At 36.9% G+C, this 14772-nt stretch overlaps 1 protein-coding gene across 5 annotated transcripts in view; it reads left to right on the top strand.

The window, feature by feature from the left end:
- EFCAB3 (EF-hand calcium binding domain 3) overlaps positions 1-14772 on the top strand; it is a 306183-nt gene that overhangs the window by 17622 nt on the left and 273789 nt on the right. For all 5 annotated transcript variants that reach the window (XM_073883095.1, XM_073883094.1, XM_073883093.1 and 2 more), the window contains exons 7-10: positions 494-598; positions 5502-5606; positions 8405-8458; positions 9399-9449. In XM_073883095.1, coding sequence (XP_073739196.1) covers positions 494-598; positions 5502-5606; positions 8405-8458; positions 9399-9449 — 315 coding nt within the window. The remainder of the gene's footprint in view (positions 1-493; positions 599-5501; positions 5607-8404; positions 8459-9398; positions 9450-14772) is intronic.

Genomic DNA, 14772 nt, shown 5'->3' with positions numbered 1-14772 from the left:
GGGAGGAATGGGGTGGCTGGGTGATAGACATTGGGTAGGGTATGTGCTATGGTGAGCGCTGTGAATTGTGCAAGACTGTTGAATCACAGATCTGTACTTCTGAAACAAATAATGCAATATATGTTAAGAAAAAAAAAAGAAGAAGAAGATAGCAGGAGGGGAAGAATGAAGGGGAGTAAGTCGGAGGGGGAGACGAACCATGAGAGACGATGGACTCTGAAAAACAAACTGAGGGTTCTAAAGGGGAGGGGGGTGGGGGTATGGGTTAGCCTGGTGATGGGTATTAAAGAGGGCACATTCTGTGTGGAACACTGGGTGTTATGCACAAACAATGAATCGTGGAACACTACATCAAAAACTAATGATGTAATGTATGGTGATTAACATAACAATTAAAAAATTTTAAATAATTAATAATATAAAGGGGAGTGTATTTTTAATATTTTGGAAACATTCCATTTTTCTCATTTTCCATCCCTATTGCTTTCCTAAGGAGGGAAGGTTAATGCGAGTAATTTGGAGAGCATTCTGGGGGAAATGAGGATTAAGCTTCCAGAAAAGGAACAGGAAAAACTGACAGAAAACCTGCTACTTAATGGTGAGTATTTGAGAAAGGACTGTGCCTTTGAGGGGAGGAGTGTGGGGGCACGTGTTAGCCCGGTGATGGGTATTAAGGAGGGCACATACTGCATGGAGCACTGTGTGTTATACGAAAACAATGAATCGTGGATCACTACATCAAAAACTAATGATGTATTGTATGGTGACTAACATAACATAATAAAATAAATAAAAATAAAAAAACAGAAAAAGAAAATGAAGGGAATTTATGCTTGTGAACATGCATGTAAGAATTTCTAAAACTAGTGACATTGGCACTCAGAAGATATTTTGTAGATCTTCAGGAAGGATTAATTCCTAATGTAAAAGTAAGTCCTATTTCTTCATTTTTATAAATCCCAGAGAGCAGAATGAAATTCTGTCTTCGTTCATTGTTTCATTTAACACTTTCTCTAGAAAAACATCTTTTCCCCCCACTATCCCTATATTCTGGAAATGTTCAGATTTATATCCTCAGATCAGTTTTCTCACTTAAATATTGAATTGTGTATTCAAATTTCTTATATTCTATGACTGTCCCTCAGACATCATAAATTTTGTCAGAAACTGAGTTCATAGTTTTCATTGCAGTATTTGACCAAAGTAGCCACATGGGGCCTTTAGAAATATGTTGGGGGTGTATTTGATTGTCACAAATGGTTGTCACCAAGTGATTGTAAGAGTGGGCACTGTTAGCATTAAATTACTTGAGTATCAGGGGTGCTAAGTGCCATGCAATTCGTAAGACTTTTCAACGTGATGAATAATTGTTCCTGAAGAAGATGCCAGTGACATGTCCAGTAGTTGAGAAACTCTGGCTCCTGTTTTCATACTCTTTGACAATTTTGGTACCATCATCATTACCCTAGTAATATAAGCTAAAATCCTGAGAGGTGGCCTTTACTCAACTTGCTCTGACTTAACTGGTTGTATTACAAATGAGTACCACTCTTCCCTTCTATAAAATGCAAGCTTCTTTTGGCAGAGACTATGCCTGATCCTTCAGTGTGCATCTTTATCCCTCCTCCAACAAAGTATCTTTTACCTATTAGGTACATAGTAAATATTTAATTAATGAATGGAATAAATGAAAGGAGTTTTACCCCAAATGAAAGGTAGACTGGCAATGCTGGGTAGTGATAGTACACTACGGACAGATAGATGCCTCAAATATTTGCTGACATTTGTACTTAATTAAACCCTTTATAGTATGTAGTAATCTTATACCAGTTGTTAGTACCAGACGCTCTCATAGTTATCCCACACACAGTCATCTTCTGACATTACAGGAACTACTGTTATCTTGTTTGCATTTAGGAACCAATGTTCTGAGCCAAACCTGTAACCCACTGCAGTCTATTCAATTCTCAATGACATGGTAGGAAAACAGTTTCATATACAGTACAGAGATAGAGACTGAAACTTGTTCTCTTACCTTCTTCCAATTTCTTCTTTGTCCCCATTTCATCCCCATGTCCTTCTAGTCTGAGTCACTGGATGTCCCTTTTGGGGTTATAATTTACTTTATTGGGACTAATTACAATATCACTGTAGTTAGTAGAGTTATCAAAGGACTTTGTGAGTACCCAGATCGCCCCAGAAAAAAAAAACCCATACCCTATATGTCTCACCCTTTTATTCTCCCCCACCACCCCACAAACCCTAGGAAACTACTGATCTATTTTCCATTTCTATAGACTTGCCTATTCTGGACATTTCATATAAACGGGATAGTATGTGGTCTTTGTGACTAGCTTCTTTCATTTAGTATAATGTTTTCAGGTTTATCCATATTGTAGCATGTATCAGGATTCCATTCTTTTTTATTTTCAATTTATTGTAAAATATACAAAACATAAAATTTATTATCTTAACCACTGTCGTGTACAGTTCACTGGTATTAAGTACATTCACATTTTTGTGCAACCGTGCAACCACTACCACGATTCATCTCCAGAATTCTTTTCATTTTGTAAAATTACAACTATATATCCATTAAACAAAAACTCCCCATTCTTCCCTACCTCCAGTCCCTGGCAACCATTCTACTTTCTGTCTGGATGATTTTGACTCCTCGAAGTACCTTATATAAGTGGAATCATGTAGTATCTATTTCTATTTTTTTGTGACTAGTTTATTTTACTTAGCATAATGTCCTCAAGTTTCAACGATGTTGTAACATATGTCAAAATTTCCTTCTTTTTTAAGGCCAAATAATATTCTACTGTATATATATACATTCATTCATCCATCAGTGGATACTTGAGTTGCTTCCACATTTTAGTTATTATAAATAATGCTGCTATGAACATGGGTGTACAACTTCATTCCTTTTTGTTGCCAAATAATATATTCTGTTATATGTGTATATATTTTTTTTATCCACTATCAGCTGATGGGCATTAGGTTCTTTCCACCTTTTGGCTATGATGAGCATTTCCAAACATACACAAAAGTACAAAGAGTAATATAACGAACTCACATATACCTATCACCTAGATTCAACAATTACGAAGATTTGTTACACTTGCTTTTTTTTTTATTTTTCTGACTGAAGTAGTTCAAAGCAAATCCCATTTCATTTTGTCCCTACATATTTCAGTATGCACCTCTTAAAAATATGGACCATTTTTTACATAACTGCAATACCATTGTATAGTTTAATTTTAAATTTCCCTTATTATCTCTCAAATATTTTTTATAGTGAGCTTGTTCAAATAAAAAACCAAACAAGCTCACACACTGCATCTGTTATGACACATGAATCTCACGTAATCTACAGCTGTTCCTCTACCCTCTTTTTCTCTAGGCACTGATTTTTTTGAAGAAACTCTTGCCAAATGTCTTGGAGAATTTCCCCCATACTAAATTTGTCTGTTTTCTCATATATCTTTTTCCTCTATCATCTGTATTCCTTATAAGCTAGGAGTCAGCTCAAATGGCTTAATTATTTTCAGTTTCAACATTTTTTTAATTTAAAAATTTTTTTTTAGTTTCAACATTTTTTGACAATACTTTGTAAGTAATACCGTGTACTTCACATTGCATTCCATCAGGAAATACAGATCTAGTTTACCTTTTTGAAAATGGCTCTACAGTTGTCCAGAATTATTTACTTAAAAGTCTGTCACCACTCCCTTCAATGTGAGACACCATTCTAACTATATACTTGATTTCTATATGCACTTGTCTATTTGGGGAATTTACATTCTGTTCTATTGGTCTCCTTATTTGTGTTCTGAATGGCTTAAATATAACAGCTTTATAATCTTTTAATATTGGTAGGTCTAACCTCACTCCCTAGCGCGTGCGCACGCACACACACACACACACACACACACACACAGCTCCTCAGCCCCACCCTCCTACCCTGGTTCTGACTATTCTTTATGGAAACATCTTTTTTGTGTGATTTTTTAATTGTAGGATATTTGGTTTTTCTTTTTTTTTTCCATCTTCCATTTGCTGTGTAACATATTTCCTAGTGAGAAGATTGATTTCTTATGGTTTAGAAACCACTTATCAGATGACTTAGCACATGTACATGTTTATTATCGTCCCAAGTTAAAAATCCCAATATAATGAAGAAATATGAAGGCATATAGCACACTATTATTTCTTGTTTTCTTTGGTACAGAAATATTGACTATCCTTTCAAATTTAAATTTAACATCAAAATCTTCCACATTCAGTATAGATCCGCATTATTCTGAGTCAAGATTAGACCATGTGGTGATGTGTCCTCTTGGCTCTAGCTCGGGCCTCCATGGGTGCAGATGATGCCATATATGCTCAGTAGGTGTGCACCAGTAGGAGGGCTCCATAGACATCCTGAGCTGCCCACTAAGAAGCTCAGGAAAGTGAGACAGCACTTGTACTTGCCTGCAGCCCTAGATTCACTAGAGGGTGGAAGATGAATTCCATGTGGTTCAGGATCCCCTTCCTGTTCCCATACAGGTGCTTGTTTCCTTCCTCCTCTTTCCCCCTTCTTTTCATTTCTAAATTGTTTTTTTCTTTTTCAGCTATACTGGGTCACTTTTCATTGCTTGCTGTTTCCTGCAGATACTTTCTAGCTTGTTTTCCATTGCTTTAAACATAGTAAGCATAATAGTTTTGTAATTTGTGCCTGATAATTTCTAAATCTGAAGTTTTTGTGAGCATGTTGCTGCTGCTTATTATTTCTGCTTATTCTCTCTCAGGTAATTTCTTTCATTCTGTGTTTGATTGTGAGCTATTTTCCCTGGACAGTTATTGAAAGAACGCTTTGAGGCTAAGGATGGAAGCACATTCCTAGGGAATACTTGCTTCTGCTGGGCAATTGGACAGAATCACCCACACTCCATGAGGCCATCATTACAGTTCAAATCCAGATGGAGCAAATACCATTCAAGCAGAAGCAATAACAGTGTTCTGCTCACCTCCCTAGGTTCCTGCTTTTCATTAGATTTTGCAGTAGTAATTCCTTACTCTCTTATCAGCTTTTCAGTACTTTTGAGGAGATGCTTTTTACATTTTATCCAAGATTTCAGTTTCCAGCAGGCAGGTTGGTCTGAATAACATAGACCTCCACATAAATGGAAACAGAACTTGATTACAGATTTTTGTCAGGAAGGAGTTGAAACATCTAATTTGGGAGTTCAGAAAAAAAAACAAACAAACCCTCAGTGTCAGCCATATTTTGATTTTAGCCTTTGGTGTAAATGATTCAAAAATTGCCCAATCACCTGGAAGATTTCTATTCTAAGTCTAACAGCCTTATTGACCCCTTTGATATATATGAATGGACTTTATTGAGTCTTGGTCTTTCTCATGAGGCTGATAATCATAATGCACCATATATAATATCAGTGGTTGTATTTTGGAGCCAATAAGTTTTTCTCATATTCTTTTCCTTTTCACAGGAGAGATTATTGATGTCAATAAAGCAGATGCTCCTTTGCAAAATATGGGGATGAGCCTTTCAGAAAAGGAAATTAATGATCTGAAACATGATCTACCAGTTGATGGTGAGTGTTTAAGATATATTTGAATTGGTTAGTATGGGCTTCTATAAAAGAATCTCTGAAAACTTAGTTGGCATTAAGAAGATGGAAACATTAAAGATAACTCAGACTGTAAGTACACATGTTTTGCTCCTTGACATCTTCAGCAACTTTATTTCTGCTTGGGGTATGGCCAGGGCCACTATTAGACCTGGACAGAATTAGAGAATTAGTACTGTGAGGGAATGGGAATGCATAAAATAGAAGAAACTTTAACACAGGAAAATTTTTAAAAAATTATAGAGCATAGCCCGAAGTGGGCAATTATTTTTAAATTTTTTAAAGCAAGCTCTAGGCCCAGTGTGGGCCTTGATCTCACCCTGAGATTAAGAGTCACGTGCTCTACTACCAGTCAGTTAGGTGCCCCTAAGTGGGAAATTATTAATAGTATTTCTGTCCCCACCCCACCATCTTCAAAGACATTTAAAAATGCAGAATAAAGAAGGAATGTGAAGTGTAGGACCTATTTCCTACACTAAATGAACAGGACCAAATCTTCTAGATACCCTGGAAGGGAAAAGGATCATTAAGCACTCAGGCCTGAATGTGTGGAATGCCTGAATGCCCAGCATTACATCCCCACATTCCTGAGCCAGACTCTGTGGTCCAAAGGCTGTCCAAAAGTTCTAATATTCTGAAAAACAAAAAAAAGTTCTAACATTCTGAATGGGGGCTAAAGGAATTCTCAAACTAAATAAGCAAAAGTTAAATATTAGTCTGAGAACATAACAGAAGTATCTGTCTGGAACATTACCTGACTATTTTATAATCTTAGTTGAATCAATACTTGCTCATCCTATTAAGGTGCATTTAATTCCAACATTATGTAAGGTAGACAGTGTTCCCTCAAGTATATTTTTGTTAATTTATTTAATTTATTCTCTAATTTGTACCACTGTTAGTGTACCAGAAAGAATATGTAAGTGGTCTTCATTGTCTTATTTTTTTTGCTTGCCATGTATCCATTAAGAAAAGTGAGACTAGACGTGGAACCCCAGTTTTCATAACAGAAAATTATTTTTTATGTATCTAAGGTTGATGAAAATTTTCAAATATTGCTAAAATTAGCAGAATTATGGGGGAAATATAATTATTATTTGGGACTATCTTTTAATATTGCCATTGATTTCTGCTCATTTTAAAATAATAATTTAAAATCAACCAAGACAATGAAAAACATTGTTAGATAAAAAAGTTACATGAAATAAAATGGACATGTTGAATGATTCATCCTTTTTTCTTTAAATCAGAGTTAGAATTTTTAAATTACTGCTTATTGGCGATTTGGTCACCTGGGGAGTTATCATCAGGATTGAGCTTAAAATTTTCTGAAAGATTAAGGCTCAGGCATAGAGCCCTAGTTATATCGTTGGGGACAGATAGACCTTGAACTTCCCATATAGGGCAAAGCTTTTCTCAAAATGTGTCTGTCAGGATGGAGATGTGAATTTACTGAAGAGGGCAAGATTTAGTGGAAATGTGAGCCAAGGAAGCATATACTCAAATAGTGAGTTTTACACCTAGTAGGTGTTATCATCTTTGTTTCTGAGAATTTCCAATGGCCCCATAAACCTGACACATATTTTCATGCTTTCCTGACCTAGCTAGCTGGTTTTACTATAGAGATAACTTTTGGAATGTCCTGCCTCAACAGATCCAGAAGAAAAAGAAGAAAGATTACAGTTTGTCTAGTTTTAGCAATCATATAAATAACTTATGTATATTTTTCCTGTTCTCTGTTCTAATACTTATTATATGCATACCTATAAGTGTTACATGGCTTCTACTATAAGTCACTACATACTTCTAATACCAGTAGTATTTGTTATCTAGGACCTTCATTTATAAATTTTTCTTGGTATAGGGGTTTTTACACACTACATACTGTAATTTATCACTTAAAATTTGACAAAAATCAGGAATTTTTCAACTTACCAACAGTGACAATTTTTCACAAAATATGTATCCCAAAAATCATCTATTTGTGAGATAATTCTGTACTTTAATATGTTTCTACATTAAGTCTCTTTATTTTTTTTAAGATTTTATTTATTTATTTGATAGAGAGAGGGGACACAAGCAGGGAGAGTGGGAGAGGGGGAAGCAGGCTTCCCGCTGAGCAGGGACCTAGGACCCTGGGATCATGACCTGAGCCGAAGGCAGATGCTTAACGACTGAGCCACCCAGGCGCCCCTACATTAAGTCTCTTTAAATATTAATTTTTATAAAATTCAATTGAGTATCTACAATACAAATTATGCAAACCATTAGAGTTGGGAAATTAACCTCAAAATGAATATTTTACTCAAGTAAATCATAAATCATGTAGATCAAGAGTAAACTAGTCTAAGTCAGTGAACATGAAAGCAAAGTAGTAATTAGGATGTCAGTAAAGAAAAAAGATACTTTCACAAATCCAATTGAAACAGTGGTGAATAATAGGTTCTGATTTAAAATTTTGTTTTCTTTGGCCTGATCAGAATCATATTTGGTTCTCCAATATCTAAAGCTAAAAATAAGGTCCTATTAAAACGGTGACTTTTGAATCTCACACTTTAGAATTTGTTTTGCTGTTTGACAATGGATCAAAGCAGTTGTTAAAACAGGCACTTTTATAATAAGTAGAGTGATTATTTTCCTTGTAGTTGTGCTCACTGGGGAAGGGGTAGGATAAAATTCAGTAGCCAGTGAATGCTACTATGTTTCCAGTTTGCATTTCCAAGTGAATGCCATGTAAGTATTTGATTTACATTTTCTTATAGTTCATGGGAAGGTTGAAATGAAAAAGCATATGGATGGAATAAAACTTTTTACAGGTAAATAAGAGATTACCATTTTTGTGCTTGAAAATGTTTTACTGGGGGTGTCTGTTAAGCGTCTGCCTTCAGCTCAGGTCATGATCCTAGGGTCCTGGGATAGAGCCCCATGTCTGGCTGGGAGCCTGCTTCTCCCTCTCCCTCTGCTTGTGCCCTCTCTTGCTATCTCTCTCTCTCCTTCTCAAATAAATAAATAAAATCATTAAAAAAAAAAAAAGAAAGAAAATGTTTTACTGAGAGGGATATGTGATCAAAAATAGTTTGTGGAGGAGGGTTAAAATGCCACAAAGCTCTCTTACTGTAAGATGCCTTTTTCTTGATTCAGCTTTCACTTAGTTGATGTAAAGCTTTGACTATTTTACAAAGTTGATTCTGACAGTTTTTTGTTTGTTTGTTTAGTGTTTCAGTGGAGGGAGAGTTCCATGGAGCAACCTGCTCAGCTACTTTTGCTGACATCATTCAATCTCTCTATAAGAGAGTACTTTTAAATAGATCTAGAGGGTACAGTGCTAAGTGAAATAAGTCAGTCAGAAAAAGACAAATACCATTTGATTTCACTCATATGTGGAATTTAAGAAACAAAACAAATGAACAAAGAAAAAAAAGACACAAACCAGAAAAACAGACTCTTAACCTGTAGAGAACCAACAGATGGTTGCCAGAAGGGGGGCAATGGGTGAAAGAGGTGAAGGGGATTGAGAGTACACTTGTCGTGATGAGCACTGAGTAATATATAGAGCTGTTGAATCATTATAATTGTACATTGTACAATTATTTACAGTTATATCATAAAGCTTTGATATGATCAAATTATTATTATGGAGAGAAAATCATTCAAATCACAAGAAAATAAATACAATAAATGATAGCTGAATATATAAATTTTCCATCTGTTATCTTAATTTGCTCACCAATTGTAAAATAAATTTGTTCTCTGCAGGGCAGACTTGTTCCCAGAGCAGAATGTTGGATAATGTGAAATCCATTAAAGGTAAGTTAAAAGCCTGACAAGAAAGGCAGAAACAAGTGAAATCTTCAAGATTCACGTTATCATTTAGATTTGGAGTCCTGTCTAGCTTCCTACGTATAGACTATTTAGTTACTCTCATCATCATAATATTTTATACTGTAATGTCTCAATACACTTTTCTAGAGAACTCATACTCATAACCCCAAAAATTAATCATACACAGCAAATTGTAAAGAAAAGGATTACCAAATTTTCAGGGAGTTGTTTAAGGAGAGCTTATTATGTAGGAAGATTGTAATCAAACCCATGTGCCGCAGCACATGTGATGTTCACAATCCAGATCCAAAGGCTCACAAAAAGACTGAGACTTAATCATAGGATTATACTATGCTTCCCTTCCCTGTACACCTTACCACCAGAACACTAAAGTCCTGTTTATAGCAATTATTTTTACCCATTGCATTATGCCAAGCTATCAAAAAAAATCACAAGCATTGTAAAAGGCAAATAACACAATTGGAAGGGACAGCATGCATTAGAACCAGATTAAGGGGGCGCCTGGGTGGCTAAGTCGTTCAGTGTCTGCCTTTGGCTCAGGTCATGATCCCAGAGTCCTGGGATCGAGGCCCACATCGGGCTCCCTGCTCAGCGGGAAACCTGCTTCTCCCTCTCCCACTCTCCCTGCTTGTGTTCCCTCTCTCACTGTGTCTCTCTCTGTCAAATAAATAAATAAAAAAAAAACAGATTCAAATTTGGCAGGGATGTCACAATTCAAAACAATTATGATTAATATGCTAAGGGCTCTCTGGTGGATAAAGTAGATAGCAGGCAAGAACAGATGCACAATGTAAGTAGAGAGGTGGAAACCCTAAGAAAGAACCAAAAAGAAATGCTAGCGATCAAAAACACTATAACAGAAATGAAGAATGCCTTTGATGGGCTTATTAGTAGACTGGACATGGCTGAATACACTTGATTTAAGAAAAGGCCAAAGATTTTCTCTGACAGATTTCACTTAGCATTATACTCTCTAGCTCCATCCATGTCATTGCAAATGGCAAGATTTCATTTTTTTTATGGCTGAATAACAACCTCACCAAAGAAGATACACAGATGGCAACTAAACATATGAAAAGATGCTCTACATCATATGTCTTTAGAGAAGTACAAATTAAACCACAATGAGATACCACTACACACTCATTAGAAAGGCCAAAATCCATAAGAACAAGCCAAACAACTAGTATTGAAGTGGACAAATATGAGATCAGACATTTGACAAAAGAGGAGATCTCTGTGGGGCCAATCACTTTTAAAAAATACTTCATTACACACATAAATGTGGAAGTTAAAAGAACAGTAAAATACTAGTTCATGAATCTTGAGTTCACCAAAATTATAAAAGTCAAGCCACACTAAGTTCTGGCAATGATATGGAGCAACAGAAATTCTTGTGCACTGCTAATATTAATATTAATATTAGCACTTTGGAAAGCAACTGGAAAAAATCTCAAGAAATTAAAAATGTATGTGTTCCACTCTAGCTATTCCATTCCTGTATATATTATTCAGATTCTTACCCTTGTCAACAGACATTCACGAGAGTGTATGTTGCAATATTTTTTGTAATGACAAAAAATTGGGTACAGCCTAAATGTTATCTATGGGAGAATGGATCAGTATATGATGGCATAATATTATAGTAGAATAATAATATTTAGAATAAATGAGGGAGAATCCCAGCAAGATGGCAGAGGAGTAGGAGACCTAAATTTCGTCTGGTCCCTGGAATTCAGCTAGATAGGGATCAAACCATTCTGAACACCTACAAACTCAATAGGAGATCAAAGAAAGGAATAGCAGCAACTCTCTGAACAGAAAAGTGACCACCTTCTGGAAGGTGGGACGTGCAGAGACGTGAATTTGAGGCGATATTTGGGAAGATAGACCGCGGGGTGAGGGAGCCTCTGCCAGCCGGCTACCGGCAAGTAATAGAGCAGCGGAGCACAAAATCAGAACTTTTACAAGTCTGCTCCTCTGAGGGACATCACTCCAGTGGCTAAGCGGTGGGTGGAACCCTCGATGGGACAGTGTTTCTCAAGACCCTCGGGGTCACAGGAAGACTGGGGGTCCCTGAGCACAGCAGAGCTCCCAGGTATCAGAGCAGGGAAGCCAGCTGCAAAGACGGAGCCAAGGAGTGGGCTCTCAGCTTGGGGTTGCCATAAACCGTGATCCGCAGGACAGTCGGGCCACTACTAAAGAATAATTGGGTCAACCAGGAAATTAAAGAAGAATTAAAAAAATTCATGGAAACCAATGAAAATGAAAACACAACTGTTCAAAATCTTTGGGATACAGCAAGGGCAGTCCTAAGAGGAAAGTATATAGCAATACAAGCCTTTCTCAAGAAACAAGAAAGGTCTCAAATACACAACCTAACCCTACACCTAAAGGAGCTGGAGAAAGAACAGCAAATAAAGCCTAAACCCAGCAGGAGAAGAGAAATCATAAAGATCAGAGCAGAAATCAATGAACTAGAAACCAAAAGAACAGTAGAACAGATCAACGAAACTAGGAGCTGGTTCTTTGAAAGAATTAACAAGATTGATAAACCCCTGGCCAGACTGATCAAAAAGAAAAAAATGACCCAAAACAACAAAATCATGAATGAAAGATGAGAGATCACAACCAACACCAAAGAAATACAAACAATTATAAGAACATATTATGAGCAACTCTATGCCAGCAAATTAGATAACCTGGAAGAAATGGGTGCATTCCTAGAGATGTATCAACTACCAAAACTGAACCAGGAAGAAATAGAAAACCTGAACAGACCTATAACCACTAACAAAATTGAAGGAGTAATCAAAATTCTCCCAACAAACAAAAGCCCAGGGCCAGATGGCTTCCCAGGGAAATTCTATCAAACATTTAAAGAAGAATGAATACCTATTCTTCTGAAACTGTTCCAAAAAAAGGAAATGGAAGGAAAACTTCCAGACTCGTTTTATGAGGCCACCATTACCTTGATCCCCAAACCAGACAAAGATCCCATCAAAAAGAATTACAGACCAATATCCTTGATGAACATGGATGCAAAAATTCTCACCAAAATACTAGCCAATAGGATCCAACAGTACATTAAAAGGATTATTCACCACGACCAAGTGGGATTTATCCCTGGGCTGCAAGGTTAGTTCAACATCCGCAAATCAATCAATGTGATACAATACATTAATGAAAGAAAGAACAAGAACCATATGATGCTCTCAATAGATGCAGAAAAGCATTTGACAAAACAGCATCCTTTCTTGATCAAAACTCTTCAGAGTGTAGGGATAGAGGGCACATACCTCAATATCTTAAAAGCCATCTATGAAAAACCTACAGCAAATATCATTCTCAATGGAGAAAAACCAAGAGCTTTCCCCCTAAGGTCAGGAACATGGCAGGGATGTCCACTATCACCATTGCTATTCAACATAGTACTAGATGTCCTAGCCACAACAATCAGACAACAAAAAGAAATAAAAGGCATCCGAATCAGCAAAGAAGTCAAACTCTCATGCTTTGCAAAGGATATGATACTTTATGTGGAAAACCCAAAAGACTCCACCCCAGAACTGCTAGAACTCATACAGGAATTCAGGAAAGTGGCAGGATATAAAATCAATGCACAGAAATCAGTGGCATTCCTATACACCAACAAGACAGAAGAAAGAGAAATTAAGGAGTCGATCCCATTTACAACTGCCTCCAAAACCATAAGATATGTAGGAATAAATCTAACCAAAGAGGCAAAGGATCTGTACTCAGAAAACTATAAAATACTCATGAAAGAAATTGAGGAAGACACAAAGAAATGGAAAAACGTTCCATGCTCATGGATTGGGAGAACAAATATTGTGAAGATGTCAATGCTACATAGAGCAATCTACACATTCAATGCAATCCCCATCAAAATACCATCCACTTTTTTCAAAGAAATGGAACAAATAATCCTAAAATTTGTATGGAACCAGAAAAGACCCCAAATAGGCAGAGGAATGTTTAAAAGAAAAGCAAAGCTGGTGGCATCACGGTTCCGGACTTCAAGCTCTGTTACACAGCTGTCATCATCAAGACAGTATGGTACTGGCACAAAAACAGACACACAAATCAATGGAACAGAATAGAGAGCCCAGAAATGGACCCTCAACTCTATGGTCAACTTATCTTTGACAAAGCAGGAAAGAATGTCCAATGGCAAAAAGACAATCTCTTCAACAAATGGTGTGGGCAAATTGGGCAGCCACATGCAGAAGAATGAAACTGGACCATTTCCTTACACCACACACAAAAATAGACTCCAAATGGTTGAAAGACCTAAACGTGAGACAGGAGTCCATCAAAATCCTAAAGGAGAACACAGGTAGCAACCTCTTCAATCTCAGCGGCAGCAACTTCTTCCTAGAAACATCGCCAAAGGCAAGGGAAGGAAGGGCAAAAATGAACTATTGGGACTTCATCAAGGTAAGTAGCTTTTGCACAGCAAAAGAAACAGTCCACAAAACCAAAAGACAACCGACAGAATGGGAGAAGATATTTGCAAATGACCATATCCCATAAAGGGCTAGTATCCAAAATCTATAAAGAACTTATCAAACTCAACACCTAAAGAACAAATGATCCAATCAAGAAATGGGCAGAAGACATAAACAGACATTTTTCCAAAGAAGACATCCAGTTGGCCAACAGACACATAAAAAAGTGCGCAACATCGCTTGGCATCAGGGAAAGCCAAATCAAAACCTCAATGAGATACCACCTCACACCAGTCAGAAAGGCCAAAATTAAGTCGGGAAATGCAGATGTTGGCGGGGATGTGTAGAAAGGGGAACCCTCCTACACTGTTGGTGGGAATGCAGGCTGGTGCAGCCACTCTGGAAAACAGTATGGAGGTTCCTCAAAAAGTTGGAAATAGAGCTACCCTATGACCCAGCCATTGCACTGGGTATTTACCCCAAGGATACAAATGTAGTGATCTGAAGGGGTATGTGCACCCCAGTGTTTATAGCAGCAACATCCACAATAGCCAAACTATGGAAAGAGCAAGATGTCCATTGACAGATGAATGGATAAAGAAGATGTGGTATATATATATATATACAATGGAATATTATGTAGCCATTAAAAAAAATGAGATCTTGCCATTTGCAACAACATGGATGGAACTGGAGGGTATTATGCTGAGCGAAATAAGTTAATCAGAGAAAGACATGTATCATATGACCTCATTGATACTAGGAAGTCTTAATCTCAGGAAACAAACTGAGTGTTGCTGGAGTGGTTGGGGGTGGGA

Source organism: Callorhinus ursinus, unplaced genomic scaffold, assembly GCF_003265705.2.
Source record: "Callorhinus ursinus isolate GAN/ISIS: 27379988/994484 unplaced genomic scaffold, GSC_fseal_2.0 scaffold50, whole genome shotgun sequence".
Lineage (NCBI taxonomy): Eukaryota > Metazoa > Chordata > Mammalia > Carnivora > Otariidae > Callorhinus > Callorhinus ursinus.
The sequence above is the reverse complement of the archived record's forward strand: the minus strand, read 5'-3'. Positions and strand labels throughout refer to the sequence as shown.